At 40.0% G+C, this 26,569-nt stretch overlaps 2 protein-coding genes across 8 annotated transcripts; one reads left to right on the forward strand and one right to left on the reverse strand.

Moving 5' to 3' along the window:
• The first annotated feature begins 326 nt into the window (after positions 1-326).
• traf6 (TNF receptor-associated factor 6) lies at positions 327-7,935 on the forward strand. 7 transcript variants are annotated; one of them, XR_004796383.1, is made up of 9 exons: positions 327-434; positions 1,881-2,203; positions 2,493-2,643; positions 3,340-3,498; positions 3,630-3,701; positions 3,983-4,060; positions 4,207-4,527; positions 5,064-5,808; positions 6,559-7,935. XR_004796383.1 is itself a non-coding variant. In XM_035651884.1 (9 exons), exons 3-9 carry the CDS (start codon positions 1,881-1,883, stop codon positions 5,667-5,669), a joined length of 1,710 nt encoding a protein of 569 aa, XP_035507777.1. In that variant the 5' UTR covers positions 590-760; positions 1,643-1,754; positions 1,878-1,880; the 3' UTR covers positions 5,670-6,437. The 7 variants fall into 7 exon arrangements, 6 of the variants coding, with proteins under 6 accessions (XP_035507773.1, XP_035507774.1, XP_035507777.1 ...); XM_035651884.1 differs by lacking the exons at positions 327-434; positions 6,559-7,935 and adding exons at positions 590-760; positions 1,643-1,754 and having other exon boundaries at positions 1,878-2,203; positions 5,064-6,437; XM_035651885.1 differs by lacking the exons at positions 327-434; positions 6,559-7,935 and adding exons at positions 590-760; positions 1,643-1,754 and having other exon boundaries at positions 5,064-6,437.
• A 339-nt stretch (positions 7,936-8,274) lies between these two features.
• Positions 8,275-25,495, reverse strand: trpm5 (transient receptor potential cation channel, subfamily M, member 5). Its single transcript, XM_035652077.1, has 26 exons — positions 25,469-25,495; positions 23,586-23,653; positions 22,911-23,067; positions 22,640-22,820; positions 22,043-22,209; positions 21,736-21,913; positions 20,860-20,924; positions 20,279-20,464; positions 19,860-19,959; positions 19,544-19,662; positions 18,801-19,148; positions 17,576-17,719; positions 15,210-15,333; positions 14,862-15,007; positions 13,939-14,051; positions 13,750-13,851; positions 13,032-13,290; positions 10,852-10,970; positions 10,533-10,665; positions 10,226-10,400; positions 9,855-10,023; positions 9,557-9,735; positions 9,188-9,320; positions 8,920-8,992; positions 8,718-8,808; positions 8,275-8,563 (listed from the first exon to the last, which is right to left on the reverse strand). The coding sequence occupies exons 1-26, from the start codon at positions 25,493-25,495 to the stop codon at positions 8,400-8,402; spliced, it is 3,720 nt and encodes a 1,239-aa protein (XP_035507970.1). The 3' UTR covers positions 8,275-8,399.
• Between the last annotated feature and the right edge of the window lie 1,074 nt (positions 25,496-26,569).

The following is a 26,569-nucleotide window of genomic DNA, read 5'->3' on the forward strand; positions in this document are numbered from 1 at the left end:
CCCCCTGATCCGTAGTGGCTGTGAAGGCATCCTCTTCTTCCTACCGAAGTCGATCACCATCTCTCTGGTCTTGTTGACATTCAGCCTCAGGTGATTCTGTAAACATGTCACTGTTATATACAGTTATATACAGTTATATACAGTTATATCACAGGATCTGGTAAAGTCAGCATAGGTTAGTGGGCTGAGGTTTTTTTTTGTTTGTTTTTTTATTTAAAAAACATTTTTATCTTACATTTACACTTTTGTTGGCAATGTAAAAACCCACGTGTACACACTCCCATACAGTAGGGGGCGGTATGCACATTCAAAGTAATCGAATAAATCCGCCATAAAACTAAAAGGAGAAGAATAAGCAGAAAAAAAAAAAAAACAGAAAAAAAAAACAGGAAATTCTGCAGAAACGAAAAGTTCGAGTCGTTTTCAAGGCAAAGGTGGGTACACTGGAAGGATAAAACCTTCTTTGTCAGACATAGTCTGTGCTGTGCTGATGAGGAGCGTGTTTGCCGCCTGCTGTTTGGGTCAGTATCTTTCTTTTCATCGCTGTTTAGCACAGTCAGCTTGAACAGCGTCAGTTCCGCATCCACAGGCATGACTAGTCCATCAAGTGACAGCATTGCCCACTTTATTTATTGTGTGCTGGGGATTGCCTATAACTTCTCTGCTGTTAAATCACTTTGACGACGACGACGGCGTTTTAATGTTAGCTAAGGTTCCACTTTAGTTAGAAACGTGTGGTGCTAATTATGAAGCACAACCAGTGAGTTACACGTTACTTCCCATGTAACGCTAGGTGTAGCTTTACCTCATTTCAGAGGGAGTCCAGCGCCAGTGAGGAGCTAAAGCTACAAATAGAGAGGTGTCGAGGCCTAAATGTTACAGTTTCTGCACCTCTACTTCTACATTTTACACTTTTAAATCACTGGGTTATAAGTTATAACTGTGTACACAGTCATAAAGTTACCTAATGAATATAGCTGCACTTGTGCTGATATGTTATTTGGTGTTAAGTTGCAAATAGAAAATATTTCATCATATAAGGGGATACCGTGACCAGTAAAATAGTGTTGAACTCTTGAACGTGTGTTACCAGTTAGTTGATAGGAATTATCTTTGGTGTGTTTGGTAATTTTTGGTGATGTAAAACAGAATCAAAACAGAAACCACGCCACCACAAAATTCACCTAAAAGAAACCATCAAAATGATTGTACGGTTAAACAGTAAAACCAGTATGCATTCAAACTAAAAGGATCATTCTAGATAGCTAAAATGATAAGTCGATTGACTTCATCATTTAAAAACTAATTGATTATTCAGTAATGACAATAAGTAATAGTTAAATCATCCTAAATCCCCATAGGGACGCTTTTAGCACCATGTCCTCCATACAGTATGTACTCCTGTGTATGTACCATTACAGTATCTTACGGTAGGGAATAGTAACACCTCTGGTGTTTTAGGAGTTAAGGTGTCTCTGGATATGTGCTGGTATGGAACCTGGCTGTCAAACCTAGGTCAAATATTTGTCTTTATAGTTATTATTTTCCCTTTTCTGTAGATTCATGGTATGTTATGTATTTCAGTAGGAGATGGTTGTTCCTTGCCTGTGATGTTTGATGCAGTTTGCACCACTTTGTCTAGCTGTTCCCTTGAGCTTAGGTGTGGCAATACCTGTCCATGTCATTGAGGAATGAGGATGCTCTCGATACCAGCACGATAAAGTCATATCAGAACATGCCGTGATACGAAAAAGGTTCTCAGCTGTCCAAAATAGAATAGACTTTGCTGAGCTTTCTTCAGCACCGTTGAAGTATTGAGTGGAAATAAAGATAAAATAATGGATCTTTTCTTCTTTTTTTTGTCCCATTCTCCACAGCAGATGGCTTGCTTTGACAGCAATAAGTGCAGTTTGGAGGAGGACAGCTATGAAGGAGCTGTTGGGGGAGAGCTGTCCAACTGTGCGTTGGCAATGCTGGAAAAGGAGCGGGAATCCCTTCTCAGCCCTTCAGAGAGCCCTGGCACCTACATCAGCAGCAACACTAGTCTTCCAGCTGCTGCCCCCGTCCAGGGCTATGACGTGGAGTTTGACCCACCCTTAGAGAGTAAATATGAGTGCCCTATCTGCCTCATGGCGTTGAGGAATGCCATTCAAACACCCTGCGGCCACCGTTTCTGCAAGAACTGCATTGAGAAGTCCATTCGGTATGCTATTTTGCAGCTCTCTATATAATAATAACGCAGGTCTAAAATGCATTTGTTAACACCATCTTCATGGCACATTCTTAAAGAGCTGTTAATTCTTTATTAGTAACACAGCAATCTGTCAAATGACCAAGTAGTAATAAAAAAATGTAGTCCAGGTACAGTATGTGTCTAAATGATGCAGTATTTTCACTGACACTAGCTTTCCTGCTCAAATATAAAGCATCATGCATAACCTGATAATCTTAATGCTCAGCTTAAAGGACTGCTGTTCTTCCTCTTAAAACAGTGATACAGGACAGAGGTGCCCTGTGGACAATGAAATGCTGTCAGAAGACCAGCTGTTTCCTGATAACTTTGCCAAACGCGAGATTCTATCACTAACTGTTCGCTGTCAAAACTCCGGCTGTGCTGAGAAAATGGAGCTCCGACATTTAGAGGTAAAAAGAGTGACTTCCATCTCTGACACTGAATGCACCTCAACTGAGAACACAGAATGAGGAAAGTGAAAGATCCAAAATACATGATAAGACCATAATTAATTATGTAACATGTTGTCATCATTTATGGTTGATCCATTGACCAGCAACCAAAGAGTGTCCTTGTTCATGTTTGGATTGTATCTTAATTTCAGCGTTGAGTATAGTCATATGATTGTAATTTAACAAAAAAAAAAAAAAGAACTGGCGCAATGAAATGACTTGAAAAGAAAACGGGCAACAAGCAAGACACAGACAGCTCAGCTCACCACTTCTCCTGTTGACACCATCATATTCAGCACAGACTCTTCCTTCTCACTGTTCCAGCATATTCTCACACTGTTAGCACCTAATCAACAGCCAGTAATGAGGGAAAGACATGCACATGCCGAAATGCTGATAACTCCAATAGACCTGAAGAGATCGTTTGTCAAGGATCCCTGTAGATGCGACACATCTCCAGAAGTCACTGACGGATAATGAGCGCTATCACACTGTGTGCATCCTTGTTTTTGGCATAGAAAAAAATGGGCTGGGTGTCAAGTGAAGACATCTTCCTCCGGTGTGGACGATGGAATTGTTATATATGTGAACCACAGCTGTCCTGCTACAGAATAAAATGAATTGTATTGTTTCAATGTATTGTTTTCCTTCCAGAACCATTTGGCACAATGTCAGTTTGCCACTGAGCCTTGCCCACAATGCCAACAGTCCGTGAGAAAGAGCCACCTCGAGGAGCACATAACTGTTGAGTGCCAAAGGAGACCTGTGTCGTGTCCAGATTGTGTGGCAAGCTTTGTTTATGAGGATAGAGAGGTATGTTGACTCACTTATGTAATTGCTCCACTTGCGTCTTCCAGAATAGTTCTCATAGGAAAATCTCACAGCTGCATTGTGTATCAGTGAGGATTAGTCTCCTTACAATCTGGTTTCGGTTACTCCTTCAGCTCCATGAACAGCAGTGCCCTTTTGCCAGTGTGACTTGCCAGTACTGTGACTTGGATCTCATCAGAGACCAGGTGAGTAATACAGTGACAATGAAAAAGGCCTCGAGTAAATCAAAATGTTTTTATAGTTGTGAATTATTAACTTCTGTCAACAAGAACTTCTCTTTTATTTAAACAATGGAGAACCATTCCACACAGTCACAATACATGTCACAGTTGATGTGAAAATGATGCTTAAAAGTCTTTTTTAATGTATGAGAAAGGAAGTGAATTATTTCCCCGTTATGTTTGTCCATATTTATTGTTGAAATATTCCTTTGAATGAAGCTCAGCTGATGATGTTTTTGTTTCAGATGGATTCTCATTGTGACACAGATTGCCCAAAAGCACCCATCGCGTGTAACTTTAGTGCCTTTGGATGTAAGGAAAGGGTAGGTGATCAAATGCAAAGTTTGTTGTGTTACAAATCTCCCACACATTGTCGAAAGAACAGTGAGTGAGAACTTGGTTTGTTAACTATTAGTCCCATCAGCGCTGCAGACTACATGTCACAGAGATGAATTGTTTGCCTCCGCAGATGCAACGCCACAACCTGGCTCAGCACATGCAGGAGTTCACACAGATGCATATGCGCTACATGGCTGACTTCCTGCGTAGCCTTAGCCTTAACGGCACCACACCCAAATCCCTGTGGGCCCTAGGGCCGTCGGTTTCCTCTGAGGATCAAGGAGCGGCAGCATCAGTGTCAGCCTGCAGTGGGCCCAGAGGAGCTGTGAGCTGCAGCAGCAATGCTTCATGTCAACCTAAGGAGGAGATGCTGAGGCTCAGGGACATGGATGGACGATTGGTAAAGCAGGATCACCAGCTGCGTGAGCTCATCATCTTAAAAGAAACACAGGTAAAGGATGTCCTTGAGCTTTGCAGTACTAATATGTGTATATGGTTTGTCTGTGTGGTCATAGAATCTATGATCACAGTTGTTGTCTCTGTAATGTATCTTGCCTGGCTGCATGTCACTATCATCTGTTTCTTATGAATCACAGTGCAGACATTTAATGTGATGTGTAAGCAGATCAATGTCTTAAACTTCAAATATTATTAGATTTGAATGTTTTTTATGATTTTATGCAGAGCTAGCTATTATTTTTCTGATGGTTCGAGTTCTTGGCAGCACATTGTCTCACCTTTGTGTGAGCACAGACATTTTAGATATTTTTATCACAGTCCACACAGCAAGCGTTTCAGTTGCATTTTTCAGTAACTCGTCTCTCAGTCTGTCAGGCCTTTTCCTCCATTTTAAACACGTTACTACAGTGATTGTGTATTGGGCTGAAGCTGTCGTTGCTTTGCTAACTTGCTGCTCACGCTGCACCTCCTGTGTAGACACAGTGTAAGCCTTTGTCATTTGAAACTGCTGTCCCGTCTCATCCACAGGCTGGCCAGCTTGCAGAGCTCAGGCGTAGAGTGTCAATTCTGGAGGAGACAGTGAAGGAGCTGGAGTGTCAGCAGTGTCACGGTATCTTTGTCTGGCGCCTCAAAGGTTTCTCTGGCCACCTGCGGAGCCAAGAAGCAGGCCTGCCAGTGGTTGAGCACAGCCCCGGCTTCTACACAGGCCGACCAGGCTACAGGCTGTGCCTGCGCTTACACCTGCAGACCCCCAACGCGCCGCGCTGCTCCAACTATATCTCTCTCTTTGTCCACACCATGCAAGGAGCTTTTGATGGGCAGCTGACCTGGCCGTTCCAGGGCACTATTCGCCTTGCCATCCTAGACCAGGGCCCCGAGGGTCAGCACCACACAGAGGTGATGGAGACTAAACCAGACCTGCAAGCCTTCCAGAAGCCCACCATCCAGCGCAACCCCAAAGGATTCGGCTACGTCACCTTTATGCACCTGCATCAGCTAAATCAGAGAGCCTATGTTAAAGATGATACTCTACTTATCCGCTGCGAGGTGACACCACGTTTTGACAATATGCATCACCGCGAGGGGCCGACAGTGCAGCCTAGAGGACCCGAGGCCTCAGTGTCGAGGGACTAAAGTCAGACTCATATCTCCTTGATGATCACCATGCCGAGATGTCAGTACAATATATCCCTCAGTGTTTAAATACCGCTGACTTCATTTTAATTGATGGACAGGAGGAGGTTCAAAACCATTTGAAATTCAGATGTCGCAAGTATGTTAGTATTTATTTGTTTGCTAACTTTTATGTGTCTATGTGATTTTTGTTTTAAATAAATATACAGTACAATTTAAATTAATTTTAAAATGTATATACTCACCCACATGGTACCAGCATTCAGCAAGCCTCATCAGTCCAATGGTCAGTAATATTTAATCAGCTCAACATCACCAGTTTAAGATATTCACTTGCTGCCTTCGGACTGAATATTACTATGAGATTTGTTGGAGACAGCACAGGATGTTAAAAATGTGTTTGGCACTATGGGACAATGTTTTTAATGAGCAGATTATTGTAGTTTTTACCTTATCCTCTATTAGCACATGCACAAGAATCCATATGTATGCACAGGGACATGTGGGTGATGTGATAAACATTCTCAACGTCTGCAGAAGATTAGATTAGAGAAGATCAGAACAGAAATTAAGCCCCAGGAACAGCACCGGGCTGTGTGGCAAGTGGCCGCAGTTTGAATTGTCAAATTGGGTCCAAAAAGACATTTTCCGATACCAAATCATATAAAGGAAATGACTGTAGAACAGACATGCTACAGACACTGAACTGACTCCTCTTATGATCACAATTTGATCTTTGTCCAACAAAAATAAAACATCTGAAAGCCAGACAAGGATGTGCAAGTGAACTGAAGGAACATTTTCTGTGTATGTGCCAGGTGAACAACTTTGATTGGAATGAAAGGGGTGCAATCTGTTGCAACAAGTATCTCTCGTTATATATCTATAGGTGAAACAAGATACAGAAGGGTATCATGTCAGCTGGAGAAGAGGAAGCGGCAGCGAAGAAACAAGTCTGGCCATGTCCACACAAAAGGAGAGCTACTGTACATGATGCCCCTTGGTTCTATGGTATTAAGACATGGCAGTAATATAGTTAGCAACTTACAGCAAAAAGTGAAGAAGAAAACTACTAGCTGGCGTTAGCCTATGGATATTTGGAAACAATGCAAGTTTCAAGAGTCTGCTTTGAGGCAGGAACTGTACTTAAAGGTACAATACATACAGTGAATTCTGATGAGAAACAGAACCGAAACTGTAAACATAACATTTGGTTTACACCAGAACCCCAGAGGGTAGTTATTAACTGAACTCATTGTGAGGAATAGGAGCAGCAAAACTCACATTCATGTGCTTTCCAAATTCAGCATTTCATGCTTCATTACTTTTGACTACTGTTCTTAGGGCATCACTGTGACATAAGCAGCAGAATAGAACCGCACAACAGCATAATACTGTACAGATGTGCAGATTTGTCAGTAAGTTGCTCATTTTGCTTTTGATAGAATTTCTGATGTCGTTCAAACAAGTTCCTACCTAATGGGGCCTAGAAAAATATATCAAGAGTAGACGTAAATCCAAAATCATGGATCAGTGTCTTTCCTTTAAAACCACATGCTGCCTTAAGCCTTTACGTGATGTAATAAATATATTGTATTTTTAGTTTTAGTCTTGTTCCTCCATTTGTAACATCGAATTGTGATTTTGCCTTTCAAAGTAATTGTGTAAACTGACTGTGTAAACCACGGGTCTCAAACTCAAACTGGCTTGGGGCCACTGCTGGTATTGTCATCTCATAGGAGAGTAATATTCTGAAAATATTGACATTACTAACATCTTACAAAAAATAAAACATACAAACAACAGTTTGTATACACTTTATCTCATTTTAAATCATCTTTGTTCACAGCCAAATAGCAAATGAATACCTGAAATCTGCTCTCTTTTTATCAACTGTTTGCATGCATTTGTGGGCTCCTTTGACCTTAAAAATAGAATAGTGTTTTTATTTTTAATGGTTTAGGAAATTATAGATTAAATTCATGTGAAATAATAAAAAAATATATTTCCGGCCAGGAGGGAGGGGGATGGAGGGCCAGAAATTGCCCCTGAACCGGCGGTTTGAGATCCCTGGTGTAAACAATGATCACTCTTAATGTTATTAACTGAATGGGGTTATTTTTTGAATACCCCTATTCAGTTAATTATATGATACTGAGGAAAATAGCCGTAAGTTAAAGCTAAGCTCAGAGCCACTGTAATGTCTGACATTTCATGTCTTATACTGACTTTGACCATACATTAAAACAATATGTAGTTTTATTTCTGTGTTCATTTTCATTTAAACTAAAGAACCAAGCTGTTACACCATCCATTAGTGACTCGTTTGACAATATGTACCTTTTGCGGCACTGAAGGAACTTATATTTCCAATAAGTAAGGAACAGTTAGAACACTCTTGAAAACATGCTTGTAATTTATTAAAACAACAGGTAGCTTTAGAAGTATTATTAATGTGTCTTGATTGCAGAGCTGTAATTCTTTTATATCATTATGGTTTAGTAACTCTTTTAAAACGTGAAAGCTTAATTTGCAGAATGAATGAAAATAATTAACTCTTCTGAATACACCAACATCATTTTATTAAATTAAAGTCCAAACCAAATCAATGTCCCCTTCCCCCCAATTACACCATCATCATACTTATATTAATATTATATAATATTCTAAACATCTTTCATATCATATCATTATTAGCTGTCTGGGTGACACTAGTTAGCACTGTCACTTTCATTCATCAATGTAAGGAAATTTTTTGTTTGCACCATATCCTGGGGGACCTGATCTTGATCCTGATCCTGGTTTGGCTGCCCCCCCTTCTTGTTTGACTTCTTTCTCTGGTTGACTTTGAGGCACGTCATTGGTGCTGGTTGGCTGGCTGCCTGTTAGAGACACTGAAATTTCATGCCTGATTAATATTAAATTCAAAATACACAGAGTAGTGTGAGAGTATATTCACAGTATAGTACTGTGTGAGAACACAGAACAGTATTGTCTGTCTATTCTGACTCAATTAGGAGTCTTTCCTGTTTCTGATTTTTGTCTCACTTGGAGCTCTCGGGGCTTCTTTCCCACACTTGAGTGTGCTTTGAGCGAAGCACTCTGCCATCCAGGACAACACCTCTCCACAATATCTGACCTAGAGAAAAAACCAGAAATAGGTTCATGAGTTTTATGTGAAATTGGCTGCGAAAAATTCTAACTGATTATGTGTCAGATGGAGCTGTTGAGGTCACTTTTCCAGGTTTACCTGAGCCTCCGTGGATACCAGTCGTTTCTCTTGGTCCTTGAACCCACCGACAATCCTCAGCAAGCTCTGAACCCTTGGTCACAACAAGAATGTGTTAAAACCAGATACAATGCTACATTAATAATTTCTGTACCACTAGGGGGTCTGTAGAGCTTTATACAAGCTACAGATTGGTGCTGCTTGGTGTCCAGTGAGGTTATCAGAGCTTGTTTGCAGATCTTCTCATAATATGCTATTTTTTTTTTCAAAATTGCAAAATAACAATTACTTGGAGGAGGTACTCTTGAGTCTCTCTTCACTGCTCTCCCAATGCTGGCGTTCCAGTTTGGCCAGGTAGTTCTCTTTCTGCACCGTTTCCCATGTTATCAGCCTCTGGTCCAACCCTGCCGGCAGCTCTCTCTCTGGCAAAACACACACACACACACAAGGAGGTAGTCCAAAAACCAATTAACTAAGAGGCAATTTCCATGGATAGAGCAGGTAAAGGACAGAGATAAGCACACAGTGTGTTATTCAGTATTGCATTTAATTTTAATTTAGCCTGATAAACCACAAGGAACTTAGTATCTGAAATAAAGCAGACGCTTAATAGTTCCTTATGTAAATGTGCTGAAATATGCACATAAAACTTTCGTACCAAGATGTTCCTGCTTTGACTCAGGCTGTTTGACCAGGCTGAGGAGGAGCTGAGAGAGATGGCTGATGATGATGAAGGGCGGGGCCAGTGCTGGACGGCTGTGGTATTCCACAATCAGGTTGTATCTCTGGAACTTCCAGAAGATATCCGTGTTACCCTGCACTACCTGGAATGTGTAGCTGCAAATGAGGGAAAAAAGAAAAAAAAATTATAAGTACAAAGAAAACCACTACAGAAGTTCAACTCATCTTGTCAGATAGACAAACTTTGATGGTTGTTATGATTTCCAGCCCCTGACCTGAACATGGCAATGAGCAGGTTTAGCAGCAGGACATTGGTGACAAGAAGGAAGATAACCAGCAGCAGGATGACCAGCCAGTTGGCATAGATGTTAGGACATGGCGGCCGTAGGCCCAGGCTAATCTCATTTGAGTCGTTGGTGCAGTTAATTTCAGGCATGCGAGCAGCTGTGCTCCGTTTAATGAAAGAACAGGAAAATTCGATTATGAAACATCACATTCAGGCCAACAGAAAGCCATCTCTGATTGATATGCATAAATGATCAAAATACAACATTACACATGACAATAAACTGCAAATTTTCCATGGATCAACACACATTTAAAGGTCACACTTTCTTTACACTTATATGCATCTACTGTAATTTACCATCTATTTCCTCCAAGGGGATCTGACCAAAAATGTGCAGGTAGGGGCGGTACAAGGCTCTGCGAAACACCCAGTCAATCCTTGGGTCATTGGGGTGGAGAAGAGCCTGGGTGGCAACACCGTACGCAATGAGCCACACACTCAGGAAGAAGAGGAAAAAGAAAACATCCTTCATCTGTAAAGGAGAAACAGATTCGTCTTTATGTCTTCTTAACAGGCCACATTATCATCTATGGTCTATGACCATGTACATCACTTAAGATTTTCATATTTCAAATGTTTAGATAGTAGTGTTTCATTTGGTCACCATTCTTTCCACAATGATGATTTTGGGGCCCAGCTGCTTATGAATGGCAAAGATGTGGATCAGACGTAGAGTGAATACCATGAAGTCTATTGCAAGAACTGTTCTTCCTGCCTCATAGGTGTTATCCGCCATTCTGCAAAATAAACAACAAATAATCAACATTACTTACTGTGCAGCTGATTCAATTCTAACCCTTCTTTATTTCATTCATTCGCTCACTACTTTATTTTAACGCTCTAGCCTGGACCATTAAATCTAGAGCATCCACGCTGTTGTGGTATGGTATATATTGTCATAAATGTAATTTAATGTGAATTACCTGCATGAAACCCCAACAACAAAGAGTAAGATGGCAACCATGTCGCATTTGTTCCAGTTGTCCTCTACATAGAGTTTGAACTTCTTCAAGATGCTCATCTCTTCATCCGTGAAGAAGCTCTGTGTCATAGAAAAATAGTTTATGTATTATTATAAGACACAATTAATTGGACATTTTTGAGCAAATCTAATAAAGATAGTTTGTTAGAAAATGCTATCATTTTCCAGCAACCTTATCCCTGGGATGAAAAGTATGAAAAGAATTATTTTTGTTACAAGAATGAGCCTTGCTTACATTTCTGATTCCAACATTGTTTTTTGCATATTCTTTATAGCATTAGTAATTTGATAGAAAGTAATATGTGTAATAGTGTGAAATTAAAATATACTATATAGAATGCGTAGTTTTAATATGTTTTTTATTTATTTTTATATTTGGATTATTTTGTGCTGTTAGCTCATGTAATGGGACTGAAATATTAATTGTTATGAACATATAAAATTAGTTTTAAATTGAGGTTGTGTGCTACTGTATAGTTGCCTCTTTGAATGTAAATGTATTCACAGCCTCTTTTTAAACTCTTTTTAAACCATCTGTTATGTCTGAACTGAGTTTTATTTTTTTTTTCTCTGTCATTGCTGAATAATAGTTTTATTATGCCCTCAGCCAGGTCACGCATCGAATCCCTATTCAGACACACCTGCAGCTCTGATGCTTTAGAAGCACCTGCAGTGTCCCAGATTCTTTATTCTGTAAAATAATCTTTGACACTTAGAGTGTAAGGCTGAGTTGTCACCTGTGGTTTAAACAGGACACCTGTAAGTGCATCAAGAACCAGTGCCTGGTCCCTCTGTGGCACAATTGGTTTGAGAACAAGCTGAGGGCAATGTGCTGCTTTCATAAAGTGACAGACTGGAGTGTAAGACCCGACTGTGAAATACTTTCAATTATAACTAACTAATGCAGACAACATCAAACAAATGGCCAGGATGGTGGACTGATAGGAAATCAAAATATATACATAATATGCATGTCCACACATACAGCTGCCATTTGGGATCACATTGCCCTCTCAAAGTACTCTGCAAGATACAGCTGTCTTAATCAATATCACATCCGCCGCCTGAATCTACTTCTAGCAGAGTACCTCAGATCTGTTCAGTTTCATCGTGTTTAAGAGACAGAATTCCCCAACAAATGTTCTTCCTTCGCTATTTATTAGCAGCACTGCTGATGGTGTCTGAAGACTTCAGAATATAAATATAAATTTGTAAATTGAGCTGGAAGTTTCTGTAAACTGAGCATAAAGTGTAGATACTAAGAGTAAACTGATCAAATACCTCAGACCTACCACAGATGAATTGGTGTTGGATTAATATATAATAAATTATCTATGTAAAACAATCCTGGTAATCTAAAATATGTCATAGACTAGGCTTTTAGCACTACAGTGTAAAGGTTGAAATATATGTATATAGGCCTATATAATATATATAATACATATAACATATTGATTGTCACAACTTTGTGAGACTGAGCAGCCTTACACCAGCTCATCTATCAGATTTAAAAAGCTGGCTGACCTACAGACTTTAACCTTGTTCTATGACAAGTGTGGTAAAAACAGGGGTTCCCTGTGGCACTGTCTTCCCTTAGGGAGAGGCATGCACCCCTGGGCTTGGTAGCAAGTCAGGGCAGCCTCTAGCAGAGTGGTTCTTTTTTTGTAATCCTGTCCCATAGTTCTGTTCAGCGCAGGGACTTTCTGAGATGCATGTTGAAAAAGAGAGCAAAGAGAACAGCGGGGAAGGCTTGGCTCATCTGGGGCTTTTGTGCCCAAGGGAAGAAGGCTCAACGGGATCATTGCAATAGGGGATCATGCTTGTCTGACCTGGTTCACTGGGAGGTAGTCAAGCAGAGAGGTAAAAGGCTCATGAATCCTTAAAACCCCAGAGACATTGAGGTCATTCTAGTGATTCACATCACCTCCTACTCACATATGTCTGACTTGTCAGGCCTAAACGCTGTACTAATGCAAACACATCTAACAAGTACTTCAAAATATGTGCAATACAGCATACTGTAGGCACTGTAGATGGATGTGGATCCTCAATAAAACATAATGGTCAGAGAACTTCTAATGTGTTTGAAAACATGAAATGGGATTATAAAGGGGCAGTCACCTGTCGTAGTTCCTCCAGCACCAAAGTGAACACCCAGAAGTAGAGCATTATCTCTGCAGCTCCAGGGCCAAAGGGGGGCGGTCGGCGGAAGTCTAACAGGAGCACGTAGGTGAAGAGGCAGAGGAAGGCGAAGTACATGATGACATTACCGAGGAACACAGTGACAGGAGCGCTCCAGAAGCGACGCCAGCGGCGGAGTAAGAAACGCCACCAGACAGAGGCACAGCTCTGAGCTGCTGGACCTCCCGGTGAAGAATCCCTGGAAATCAAAGAGCGGAAAATACTTTCAAGGCTTCTTGAGCTTCTTGAGAAGATAATGATCTAAATATAGTTTATATCATTAAATTGGAACATGGGAGGATCATTGTTTTAGTCACTGATGACTGAATTTGTTGATGCAAGCTGGATGTACTCCAGACTGTATGTCACACTGTCACTGATGTGGGTTTTAGCCCCTGTTTTACTAATTTTGATATATTTTGTACATATTTCACAGTGTTCAAGATTATGTGTGCCCTGTGTTTGATGTTGAAATTAAAATGCTTTAAATTAATTTAAGCTAAAGGCAAGTTCAGCTTTATTGTCGATATACAATGCAGGTTAATGAAATGCTACACATTTTAGAATAGGAATGATACATTTACTGAACTATTATTTAACAAAGATAATATTCAGATTATTTAACAGCAGTTTGAGTATTATTTGATTGCAAACTCACATAGGGTCATCGTCGTCAGTTAACAGTAAAGCTTTTTCTGTGTCCAGACTGTCCAGCTCCACAAACTGCTCGCTGCCATTACGATTGTCAAGTTCCTCGTCACTGAGAAACACACATGAGAGTGTCAGTGCACCCAACAGAAAACCATACAGAGCATCCACGTGAATGCTAGGGCAGCATATGGATCACCTGAACTTTATGAGGTTGGTCCAGATGAGTGCTGGACAGAAGAAAGACACCACAAGTTTGGAGATGGCTGTGTCGGTCGTCATCGCCCCCCACCAAATCTTTGTGAGGAGAGCCTGCAGTAAAAGTTTAGTTTTGTATCATTTATGTTCAAATCAGGGACAAATTAACTTTACATATGAATCAAGTTCACCACAAGAGGGCACCATAGGCCTTAGAACATTTCTGCCTTACAGTCTTGTGACAATATCCAGGGAAGCATCATACAGGAAGTTACTGTAGCAGGTTAACAAAAACAAAAAATAATTTAAAAAAAGCATGTTTTCCTTTTTTAAACCATTTCATTTGACATATGGATAATTTCCTTCTTCAGAGTTGTCTAGCTGCAGATTGGGATGAAGTCACTCACATAAAAGGAAACCTGATGCTAAGTCATAGGCTTTTGTAACAGTGCAGTACTTTGTCTTGAAACACTACACATGTACTGAATTATAATTAACAGTTTCCCATTCAAAAAGGCTATATTACTCAAACTGTGTGCTTTAAATAAAATATTACTTCTCTGAGAGTTTTCTGCATACTAACTTTCCCTGCTGACATTGAATACCAATTAACTCTCAGTGATGACTTTGTAATGACAAGGACGTCTGTTGGAGAGGTATTTAGGCAAAATTGTGCACTGAATGGAGTCCAGTGAGCAGCAAAAGATTTGATATTACTTTGCAATAAGTATTTAATGACACGCAATGCCCTGGAAAAGTTTTTGATACCTGCAGGGCAAGGAAGAAGGCAGCAAAATATCTATCTCCTAACCAAATTCACAAGATTTTGAAACAGTTGAAAGATAAATGATTTAAGTTTTCTAATAGCTGCAAGAAAGAAGTTAAATTGTAGCCAAATGAGCATATGGATGTGTCTCCTGTTACCTGAACTCCATCGTGGGCAAAGAAGGATTTGGCGTCTGCCTCAGTTGCCAAGTTAAGGACTGTAGATTTGCTCCAGCAGTGTGTTCTTCTCACTAACAAAGCATAAGCCCTGTCTTCACTGTTGGAGTAACACTCTCCAAAGACATCTGCCACAATGAGAACAGTAGGTACACAGTGTCAGCAACTCAGCTACATTCGTAAACATTCAGATTCACATTTTATTCCCTTCCGGTGGGATCTGTGTGTTTGTTTTGTTGTTGAGGTCGGTGAATGTACCTCTTGCGATGTTTGACCTTTGCTTTTTCTGATCACAGTGAGCTGTCGTCATTGAGTGGTTTAGGTACTCACCAAGGGCAAACTGCTCATACTTGGCCTCCTTCATACTACGGGCAGACTCAGCTTCAGATTCCAGTCGTGCCATCTCTTTCAGTATCTTACAACCCGCCAGCGCTGCCGCAACTGCCTCGGGGCCCTGAAGGATTAAAAGAAAGATGGATCCAAGAAATGGCTCTGAAAGAAGGATCTGAGAAATCTAGTTTTGAATTTTAGAGAGCTCCGTCTTTTTGCATTTAAATGGGTTGTACTGGGTGCATCAAGCTGCAATAGATACAATTTGTACCTGTCAGTCCACCTACTGCTTCTAAAGGCCCCCTGTATGATTTTTTGACCATGTAAAGTACAGTTATAGTCACATACATGACTTTTATGAAATGTCAGCACTCCTGTGTTGCTGAACTGGTCTTATTTGAAGCTGTAACCTTTTACCAACTTAACTGATGAGAACAAACCTGCAACAGGATCAGAAAACATTCATATCTTAGATGTAGTTGCTGTTATAGTCGGTCTACTGAAATGTCTGTCAATCAGTCTGGGTAGCAGGTTACAACCATATATTTTGGACCTGTGGATCCAGATACATACTTCTTTCCTTCCTTCCTTAAATTTAAGTTCATTTTAGTAAGCTCTGACCATCAAATTAATTAATTAAATAATGAAAATAAAGATAATTCATCATTGTGAAGATCAGGTCTTCATTTACATTAGTCTTTGCTCTTATTGCTTTTACCTGTCCTTTTTAAAAATGATTGGTAGTTTTGCAAAGTATACTCAATAAAAGCTATGCAAAACTTTTGATATGGTCGTTTTGATGTGGTCCTTGGTATATATATAGATAAGAAGATAGATGACACTCTCATATCTGTGCAGTGCATGCAATATAATGCTGGAGCCAGGACATGCTTTGTTTAGTTTTGCATAGTGACTGGAAATGGCAAAACCGCTCGCATGGCTCTGTCCAAAGGCTCTGTAGGCTCACAACCAAGAAATAGGTCAGCACAAAATCCCCTGATAAAACCACAACTTGTTTTTTAACATGTTAATTAGTAAGCTTTAGAGGTGCTGGTAGGTGGATTTTGTTATTTTTGGATGAAGACAGACTAGCTGTTTCCAGTATTGATGCTAAGCTAAACTAATTGTCTCATAGGTCCAGCTTCATATTAAATGACGGCGAGATGGCATACTTCCGACAGCGCTGATCTATTTCTTTGAACCATTTCTTGTTAGTCAGACATACATGTGAGGATAGAAGAGGGTGTTTATAGGAACACAGAAGCAAAAAGACAACCAATGTACCAATTTTCATTAAGTGAGATTTTCTATTGTGGTGTTATAGTGCATTATGTTTATTGTATTATATTGTCATTTTCTATAATCTACAAGTAATAGCAACCTTTAATGGCCCTTTACTTTGTAGAAGAAACATTTATAGGACTAGCATGACAAATGTTTAAAAAAAGAGCAACATACTAAAGCAGGGGGCTCACAGAGGGTTACACTTACACTTATTGAACCTAATACCTCATTATTGAAAGGATCAATGATTTTCAAACATCATGCAGTATAATTTTACTCCTAAGTTCATATATATGTACATATTTTTGTTAGCATTAGCCAGCCTGCGAGCATAATTGTAATGAGGCCTTCAACGTGAGAGATACTTCAAACAATCAAATTATGAATTCAGATATCCCAGCCAGAGTCGGAGGGGTAAAACGATTTACAGTGGGGGATGTACACACACTGAATGCAATTACCATAACTTCAGATAATGTTTGAAATAAGACGCAAGAAAGGAGCACATCCGGGTGAGTGCTTATGAGATTACAATAATTGCTTCCCTTAGTTCAGGGAAGGGCAATAAAGAATTGAAAGGTACCTTGAAAGGATGCTGAAAACAAAGAGCAGTTATCATTGATTGGTGTCATTTAAACTATTCATAGGGCATCAATCCCATGTCAGGATATATTTCTCATTAACTTCATCAGGACTTTAGATCCCTACACTACCTCACTGCTCGTTGAATGTACCGCCCCATGAAGCAGCATGACCTTCATTTGAATAATGTTCTTGGAGATAAGATGGCTTTTTAGTTCACCTCAGTTCTTAATAAATATGCCATTTGCTGGGCTCTTTTATCTAGAGTGACATTTTCATATGGCAGGACTGACCTGCACCTGCACTATGCTGGCCCACATCACTCTTGTTCTCTCTGAATCCAGAATACAAACTATCACAGTATTATTCAGCTCATTTCCGTTTGGTTTGAGTACTTTTTACCAATGAAAGGCACATTTAGACATTTATTGATTGAACCACACAGCACTGAGATAGTACGAGTGGGAGCTTAACTGACTAAAGAAGCTGACAAGACTGACCATGGCCCAAAAGAAGTTAGCCATCTGCTGTCGGTTCTGAAGGACAGCCCAGAGGAAGAGATCCCTCCAAGGATGTTCGCAGCGCTCCTCTAACTCGGCCAGGTTCTTCTGGCTGTGGAACAGACGACCCTTCGCTGGCTTCTCCTGGAGCGCACAGGCAATACACCACATTTGTTAAAAATGTATCGTGAACAGGCTTGCTGCACACAGTTTACAGAACATGCAGCTATTACATGAGTCATATAATCTATAGATTGAGAACTAATTACTTCCCTTGCCTAGGGGATAGTCTGTCTGTCAACAGATGTGTATTTTAAAAATGTATGTAACTGATTTAACATTCTGAACAGACAGACTTTCAGCTAAGAAACAATTAAATTTTGGTCATTATCTGAGCTATAATTTGTTCATTGACGTTTGACCTTTTTTTTTACTGTAAAGCAGGATGCAAACAACATACATTACACAACACTGAGAGAGGTAAATCCTCTGCAAATCCTGAGGTTATAATGAGACAAGATTCCTTAGTGTGTAACAGCAGGTTTGGTTTGGTTGTCCATCTCTTTACGCAATTATTGCAAAAATGAAGACTTGCCCAATGGTTCCCAACATTTCCAGTCACAATGAAGATCTGAGGGGTCGAGTTTTAACTAACAGAATAGAACATGAAAAGTATATTGTGCTAATACACAAAATTCAATTTTTCCTGACTTTACTCTAATTATGTTTTATCTTTCAGGGGCCCTGGGTTGAACTACTAGTTTTACCTCTTAAACACTCTTTGCAGGTGTAAACCATGCAGCTTAGGAGAGAAAGGCTGAAGGGCAGGATTTTCTAAAAAGGTTTTAATGGCTTCATTGGTTAGATTTTCTGCTAGTGCATGATGAGGTCGCCATTGAAGAATAACTGATTTCCAGGAAGTGAGCTTACCATGAATTCTGTATATTGTCTATTTCATTGCATCTTTCAACAGTTTCAAATGAAATAGTCTGAGAGGTCTAGAGTGGAAAATCACTTTCAGCTTACAACTCATATACAAATGCAAACTGTGACAAGGGGGCACAAATAGACAATGCTTCATTTTAAAGTGTCACAGACCGAAAAGAATCAGAACCTCTGCAGGAAGCAATACAAGGTGGAATTCAATTCATCAGTTGAAAGGATTTCGTATTGAGGGCAGAATATATGATTTAGTGGAACTTTTGAAACAGAGTATATTACTCACTGTGGGAATCTTTTGGTAAAAGCCTTTGCAGGAGTCATGGAGAAAGTCTTTCAGCACTTTGGCGACCTCGTAGAGGGTGAAGCGGGGTTTCCGGTCCCCTTGCTCAGGCGGATGGTGTCCAGGGGGACCAGGTGTCCTAGCAGCTCCAAGCAGCAGCTGCTTCTCCTCGTACTTTTTGAGGAGCAGGTTGTGAAGAAGGCTCTTCTCTGACACAGACCAGTAAAGCTCCTGTAGACGACCGTAGGTAAGAAACTCACCCAGGTTGACACCGTTGTCCACAAAGAGGCGCACAAAGTCAGGTTTGTCATTGATCAGTGCGTCCATCATCACCTCTTCAAGGTCGCATGCCTGAAAAAATCTGATCTTTATTACAATTGCTCATTAGGCATCTGTCTTCCCTTCTTCTTGTGAAAAGGATTTGTAATTGTCAGCTTCTTTTCTCCTGTACTATGATGTATACTGGCTTGCCACTCTATTTCTGTGCTGTCTAATAGTCAGTAAGCCCCTTTCATATTAATTGACTGATATTGATATTGACTGTGAGCATATTAGCACACGGATGTTTATCTTAAAGCACCACTGTGCCTAAGTATAGCTTCACAGAACTGCTAGTATGGTGGTAGTATGGTGGTAGATTCTTAAGTCTTGTTTTCATTTAATCTGCTAAAATTTGAATTGATTGTAGATTAAGCTTTTTTTAACCACACACTGGACGTCATCAAATTACTGTGTATTTTTCTTACCTTCCATTCCACATCTCCATTAAAGATGTCACTTTTGGCAATGTCCACCCTGTTCCAGGCCACAGCCAGCTTCAGTTCATCCAGGAAGTCTTGAGCTTCCTGACTTTGGCTCTTACAAGCTGATATACACACACACACACACGCAAACACACACACAACATACACAATGTCAACAGGTTCACAACCTATGAAGTGTGCAAAATGTCAAGGCTCTCTCTCTCTCTCTCCATGCAGCTGTCAAGTCTCAACACCTGTAATTGTACAACCTTAGAAAATTGCAAGTTTCTTGATAACATATCTCTCCCAAGGTACTTACCCTTGACTAGGGCTTTGAGAATGACTGTATCCAGCTCAGAACTCTCCTGTTCAGGGTCGTGGACAGTAAGGAGATGCCCATGATCAAGTATCTTCTGGATCTGATTGACAAGTTAACAGTGAGTTATGACTAATACCTCATTTGCATTTTGTTTTATCACTTATGCATTGTTTTCTAAACTCACAACCCTTTCACTGTGTATGTCTGCTTGAAAAAAGTACAGTATTGGTTTCTTTCCCTCCTTTTTCATATCGTTAATTAGGTCATCATATACAAATTTTAAAGATAAGGATGAAAATCCCACATTAGCTTCCCTCACAATCTTTCCCAGTGTGCCCCATTTTTCTGGCAACGTTCAAGTCTTATGATCTGCATATCTGTGTATGTGCCTGCCTCCATGCTGTGCACAGCGCTCTCACCAGCTTGACCCAGTTACTGATGTCTGTGCTGTGGTGGGCATTTGGAAAGGTGTCCAGCAGCAGCTCATGAACACTGTCCGTATCCCAGCAGCCCCTATTCATCAGCGTGACGAGGATGTCAGCCACGCCTCCTGAGCCTGCCAGGATCAGCCATGGTGTCGAATTGCCAATGCCTTTGTACATCCTCTGCAGAGAGGGACACAGTGTTCAGACTTGCAGGCAAACTCACAAACATTTTCACTAAATAACAGAGACTTACATTGATCAGTGTTAGCTATATTCCATACTCTCGGTTATGGTTCTATTTATGCAAATTATTTGGTGGCTTTGCCAGGCTTTCTCGCCAAAGAGATTAGTTTTCTGAAAACAGAAAGAACTCATTTCTCAGTCTGTCTTTGGCCCACTACTTCAGGAGATGGCACAACCAACATTTGATTGAGAGCCTAAGTCTAAAATTCTCTAAGCTACTCTTCAGTCAGATTGTGCACATTCATATGACAAAACAGATATCCAGCTTTCAAAAGGTCTCTTTACGGTCACTTCTTTAAAGTTGCTGAGTGACTAACAGAGCATAAACTTACCTTTAGAATCCTGGGTTCTCCATGGACCAAGAGACACAGAACAGGGATCTCAAAACTGCCTGCGCCTGCAAGCACCAGAAAGGTCATTTATAATAATATCTTTGAATTTTAGATTGTCTCTGGCAGGCTAGCAGACATGGATGTAAACAATTTATATTATATTTATGATTTAAATTATAAAGCAAATTGAAATTAACAAATGTTTCATGGGGAAGAATATGCACTAAGCACATTTGTTACACCCCATGGATTAACACAGTTCATTTTGGTGAGAAACCCTGAAAACACTGTAAACACAAGTTTTGTTTGTTTACAAGAAAACTCCACAGGGAAGTGTTGCAAGGTAGCACCCGCTATTTGTCTTAGCTAGTTTGTGGTTTAAAACCAAAGACTACTAAAGGGATGAGAGTGAGAAAACACATAATGCTGTATTTCAATCTTTAACATATATATATGTTTTACTTCCCATGGGCAGTGAAGAGTCCCAACACACAGAATTTAAATTCCAGACATTTTTTAAAAAGAGCAGAAGTGCATTGATTTGACTACTGCACCTATGTTCAATTTTAGACCATATAATTTTACAGCAAGCCTTATATAAAAGGTCATTAAATATGAAGCAGCCACCTGTACTATGAACAGTGCAACTGCAAAATAATGCTTAATGCATCTTGATGCATAATTCAACACCACAAAAGGGACCATTTGTTTGAATAAGTACTCCAACTTTTAATATTTAAGTATATTTACTATTTCTATTTATGTAAATTTTACATATAAGTAAATGCAGGACTTTAACATTTAATAAAATAATTCTTGTATTGTTATTACAGCTTAAGTAAAGGATCCTTATTCCATTAACCCAAAGGGCTTTACCTCCATAACCAGTGCGCTGGAGAGAGATGTGTTTGAGCAGCTTCACCCTCATTTCACTGGTGGCTCCTGGTCTGTTGGGATCCTCCTCCACCAGCACAAAGTGAGAGTGGTGGCTATCCAGGGAATACACCGACCCATGAGGCAAGTCCTGTGGCTTGTATGCTGCAGGCTCATCCACCTTGAGAAGATGAATATGCAGAAAGACAGCAGACAGCATAAACACACTAATGTGAAAGATGTAAATATTTGCTGATAAAGGTTGCTGCTGCTTTTATTGCCTCTATAATGTCTGTGGATGTACAGAAACCTTGGCAGAGAGTAGTGCTTCTCGGTTGTGGATCATGTTCCAGGGTGCGATGCCAATGGCCACTACACGAACTTTAGAGGAGGTGCTGGCCAAGGAGTGATCTCTTACTGCCTGGCCCAAGTGCTTAGTGATGCCAAAGCGAAAGCCATTAGTCAAAATCCATGCCCCTAGAGAACCGAGAAGCAGTTACATATGTGTGTGTATTCTGTATAGACAGTTTTTGTGCACTAACTATGTGTACGTATCAAACCAGAAAGCTGTGTCCTGGATTCCATATAAACAGCTGGCCTATTGATTATGCTAATTAGATTATTGGCATATATGGTTATAAAGCATTCTGGGTCAATCCTCTTTACATACATTAAAATTCATGAAAATATTTAACTAATCATGCAATTAAAAACACATAAAAAATGATAAATAATGTATGACTCTTATTTTGGACTTCATACATCTAAATAAGAGCCAGGCTTTGATCTTGATGATGCGTTTCCAGTAATTCTGCTACCAGCCAATAGAGGGCAACAATTAACCCATTATCTATCATTAACTGTTGATTTCAAAATGCAAGGCCAGTTTTGGCCCTTTGATTATAACCTGTGCTCTGTGCAGCCTTAACAAGCCCTTTTCTTAGAGTGTCCCTGAGCCAGGGCTTCATCTGTGCCAGCTCGTCTCCTCCCACCAGAGCCACCACCAGGTGTGGAGGAGCAAGGCCCCACTCTTCTGTCAGCATCTGGTAAATCAGCACTGGGTCTGTGTTGCTGCGCACCCTCACAAACTGGATATAAAGAGAGGAGTTGATGTTTTAAACACTTTGTACAAACTCTCTGCTGTTATACAAACGGTAGTATTCCTTATCTAGTTTCACCTTTCCTCTTGTCTTAGTGGAACCAATGAAGTCAATGTCGCCCACTCTTCCGGCCGCCCAGTGACTCTTCTCCTTCTTCATTCTGCTGGCCAGACCTCTGGCTACATTCTCCAGTGTCTCATCCACTGTAGAGCAGCAGGAACAGCCCAGCAGGACACTGAGAGATATTATATTATGTTAAAGCCAATCCAGATGTAGAGGGGGATTAAAAATCTATATATCATTAAAAATAACTAATTTTGATGATTTTGCCTTGCTGGAGGCATCATGCGTGTTTTATGATTTGTTAGCTTTGTCCATAATCTGCTGTATCAAGAATATAGCCCTTTGCTTTTGCTCTTAGTATTTAACATTGCTGAAACCATTCTATTTAACAGCTAGGAAATTATGACCAGCCTTCATGAATAATTTAAATAGAAAACTATACTTGGAATTAGTTAAGGCTTGTTAGTCCAGTACAAATGTTTGCTTCCTAGAGCACCTCTTCCACTTATAGCCTGTTAATCACTGGGTTGATTTGATTGCTTACAAATGTCTATTTTCAATTGATCTGGTGTTGTGAATACTGCACTGTAATTTGATAAAGAACTTCTGACAATTGCCATGAATGTACCTTATATATCATTTCATGGAATAGGCCTGTGTTCATATTGTGTTTCACTTCTGTACACACACCTGTGCTCCTCTGACCACACCAGCACTTCCCCGCATCGCAGACATCGTGTCTGTGGTTGCAGTGTCCCCTGTAAACAAATGGATACACAGATATTAAGCCCATTTTCCTCTAAATCCATTATGACTCACTCACCACTCTTTACAGAGGGGGAGGTTCTTTGGAGTACTTGTGGTCAATGCAAAGTTGGCAGAATTTTCATTCTCGCTTCATATGCAAAGTGCTTCCTGGATGATGTTTGAACTAGAACTACACAAAACACTGTCACTCATATACATGAAACCAAGAAAAGTGGGCCACAATACTGTGGGCTCCCACCAGAACCTCTGAACATAAAACCTTTTTAATATTATGTCAAATGTCAATACAGGTTTTATTGTATTGTATGGAGTCTGGAATGTGCTTCTGACACAATGATTTGGTTTGTGCATGGTTATTGTTTTACAATGAAAACATCCACAGTCTGTTTATCTCTGAGTGATTCTTTTCATAGAAATAAATGACACTGAGTTCAGAAAGGAAACTCATTCATTATTGATAAGATTATCTATTTGCCTGAGTAAACACAGACTTTTATCAGCCAGCCTAATTTGCATGGGCACTTGAGCTGCTTGTGAAAAACGATTAAAACAATAATGCAGCACAAGTACATACTTCTTTGACAAAAAGCAGCAGCTTCCCTGGTTGCTGGGTGCTTTAATAGAATTGTGGTGCAATGGTTAACAGAGTGAGAGTCAATTTGTGTTAAACCATCTGTATTAATGTAAGTGAGCAGCTTGTTGCAGAAGCCTTTATTTGAGTATATGTCTGGGTCTGGGAGGGAAAACACTATTGGGCATGCAAACATGCCAATTTGCATGCAGAGGTAGAGGAGAGGACACCCTGCTATGTTTGTGTGTGTGTGGGTGGGTGTGTGTTTCATGAGCAGACACACTAACATGCACAAATGCTCTACATCTCGTTTGAAGTCTGGTATAATGAACTTCTCTTCTCTCAAGCAGAGGAGATGATGATCTGAGATGTCTTGATATATTTGTGTATATTAGCTGACAGCAACCAGATTCAGCATGTACAACTGAAGAGCCCAGCACCCCCCTTTAGACACATACATAAATCTCCTTTAAATTTAAAAAAGTAATCTTGAGGAAAAAAGTCAATACAGGGTTTTAAAATCAATATTTGTTCTGAACATTTTATAACACTTGAAAAACCAATAACGTTAGTTTTAAAGCAATTGTTCACAAATGTAGTGATGAAGTGATGATACCTAAAGCCTCCCATTAAAGTAAAACCAATATTGTAGTAACTGGGGTTTAACATTTCAGCAAAATCACCTAGTGTCCGTTTTTATCATGGGAAAAAATCCATCTTTCATAACCGTAAACCAAGAGAGGTAAGATATTGTACATAAAAATTACTAATGTAAGTTTGCAAGTGGGTAATATAAGGATCACTTAATTGGGCTAGTGGAGAAATGTATATGTGTCAACATTTGTAATACTTGTAAAGGAACACTGTAGGTACATATATCTGTTTAGAGAATAAAAGAGAAAAAGACCAGACCCACAAACTCTGTTTCATCTTCAAGTCAAACTCTTCAGCTGTGTAATTAGATCCTCCAGATATGAAATCATATAAAACATTCCCTCACACAACACATAAATCATAGGATGATTGCCCATATTGCTTTATCACCCTTGACATCCACTTTAGATGGGAACCGGTGTATTATTAACAGACACACTGCTTTATGTGAAAATACTGGTCATCATCTACAGTACATATCTTTACTTACCAGAGAGCATCTTTTGACTTCCCTACAGTGACGTCCCTACAGTGATAAACAGAAAAAAGACAGCTGCTACACGGCACAATATACACTCACCAGAGGTGTGCCTTGTCTTTCCTGCATGGCTGAAATGAATGTTCCTCTCCTCCTCCTGCTGAACCACACCTGAGGAGTTGTCTTTCACAGTGCTCACCAACCACCTGTGCCATTAGGAAGTAGTACAAAGGTAGGGCTCTCCCTCCAGCCAATCCCAGACACCTCTGTGCACCATTACTTTGCATGTTGGTTCAACCGCCGCACATCGCTCTCATGAGGACCAAATACTCCAGCTGCCTAATCAACAAATATTTAACTGTTAAAAAACAGCTTTGTGTTTAATTTTCTACATATTTTTGGCATGTTTGTGGACAGCTAGAGATTAGCTTGAACATTGATATCTGTCAATGTGACAGCTATTTAATATGAGTTGAATGGAGAGAAGTATTTAAAGGACCAGTGTGTAGGATTCAGTGGCATGTAGTGGTAAAGTTGCAGATAGCAACTATTTGAATGCAGTTCAGCCTTCTAGTGACCAGGAAGCTTGCAAAAAAACTTTAAAATATCGTATCTATAGCCAGTGTTTGGTTTATCCGTTCTAGAAACATGGTAGTTCAACATGGTGGCCTGTGTAAGAAGAGGACCCACTCCCTCTAAAAATGACTCATTCTGGGTAACAAAAAGACAGTCATTCACATTTTCAAGTGATTATGCTCTAATAAAATCTAAAAATAAAATCTATTCTGCCAATAGATCCTAAATATTACACACTGGACCTATAATATGTATCTAAATGATTGTCAGATGAATTTCAGATCAACATTCAGATTAGTCTCTAGGTAAGTGTTTTGCTACGTTCTTTACATACAGCAAAGAGAATACACAGAGAGGCGGTAGTTTATCAGAGTTTTGGCTCAATGTGCAAACCTTGTATTCACACTATCAGCATTTCTAGCATACTAGACTGATCAGGAAAATCTAGTTTGGGAAAGTGAATGCCCTTGCATTACCTCCACTTAAGTATCCTTCTGCAAGGCCCATAACCCCCAGCTTCTCCAGTGGAGCTGCTCAGTGGCCAGCAAATCAGACTGTGGGTTCACTGGCAGCTATAAATGTGTTTAACTGTGTGAGTGAGAACAGGACCTTCCTTAAATCTCAGAG

This window comes from Morone saxatilis, unplaced genomic scaffold (genome assembly GCF_004916995.1).
Source record: "Morone saxatilis isolate NCDOM2014 unplaced genomic scaffold, NCSU_SB_2.0 Contig11, whole genome shotgun sequence".
Classification (NCBI taxonomy): Eukaryota; Metazoa; Chordata; class Actinopteri; family Moronidae; genus Morone; species Morone saxatilis.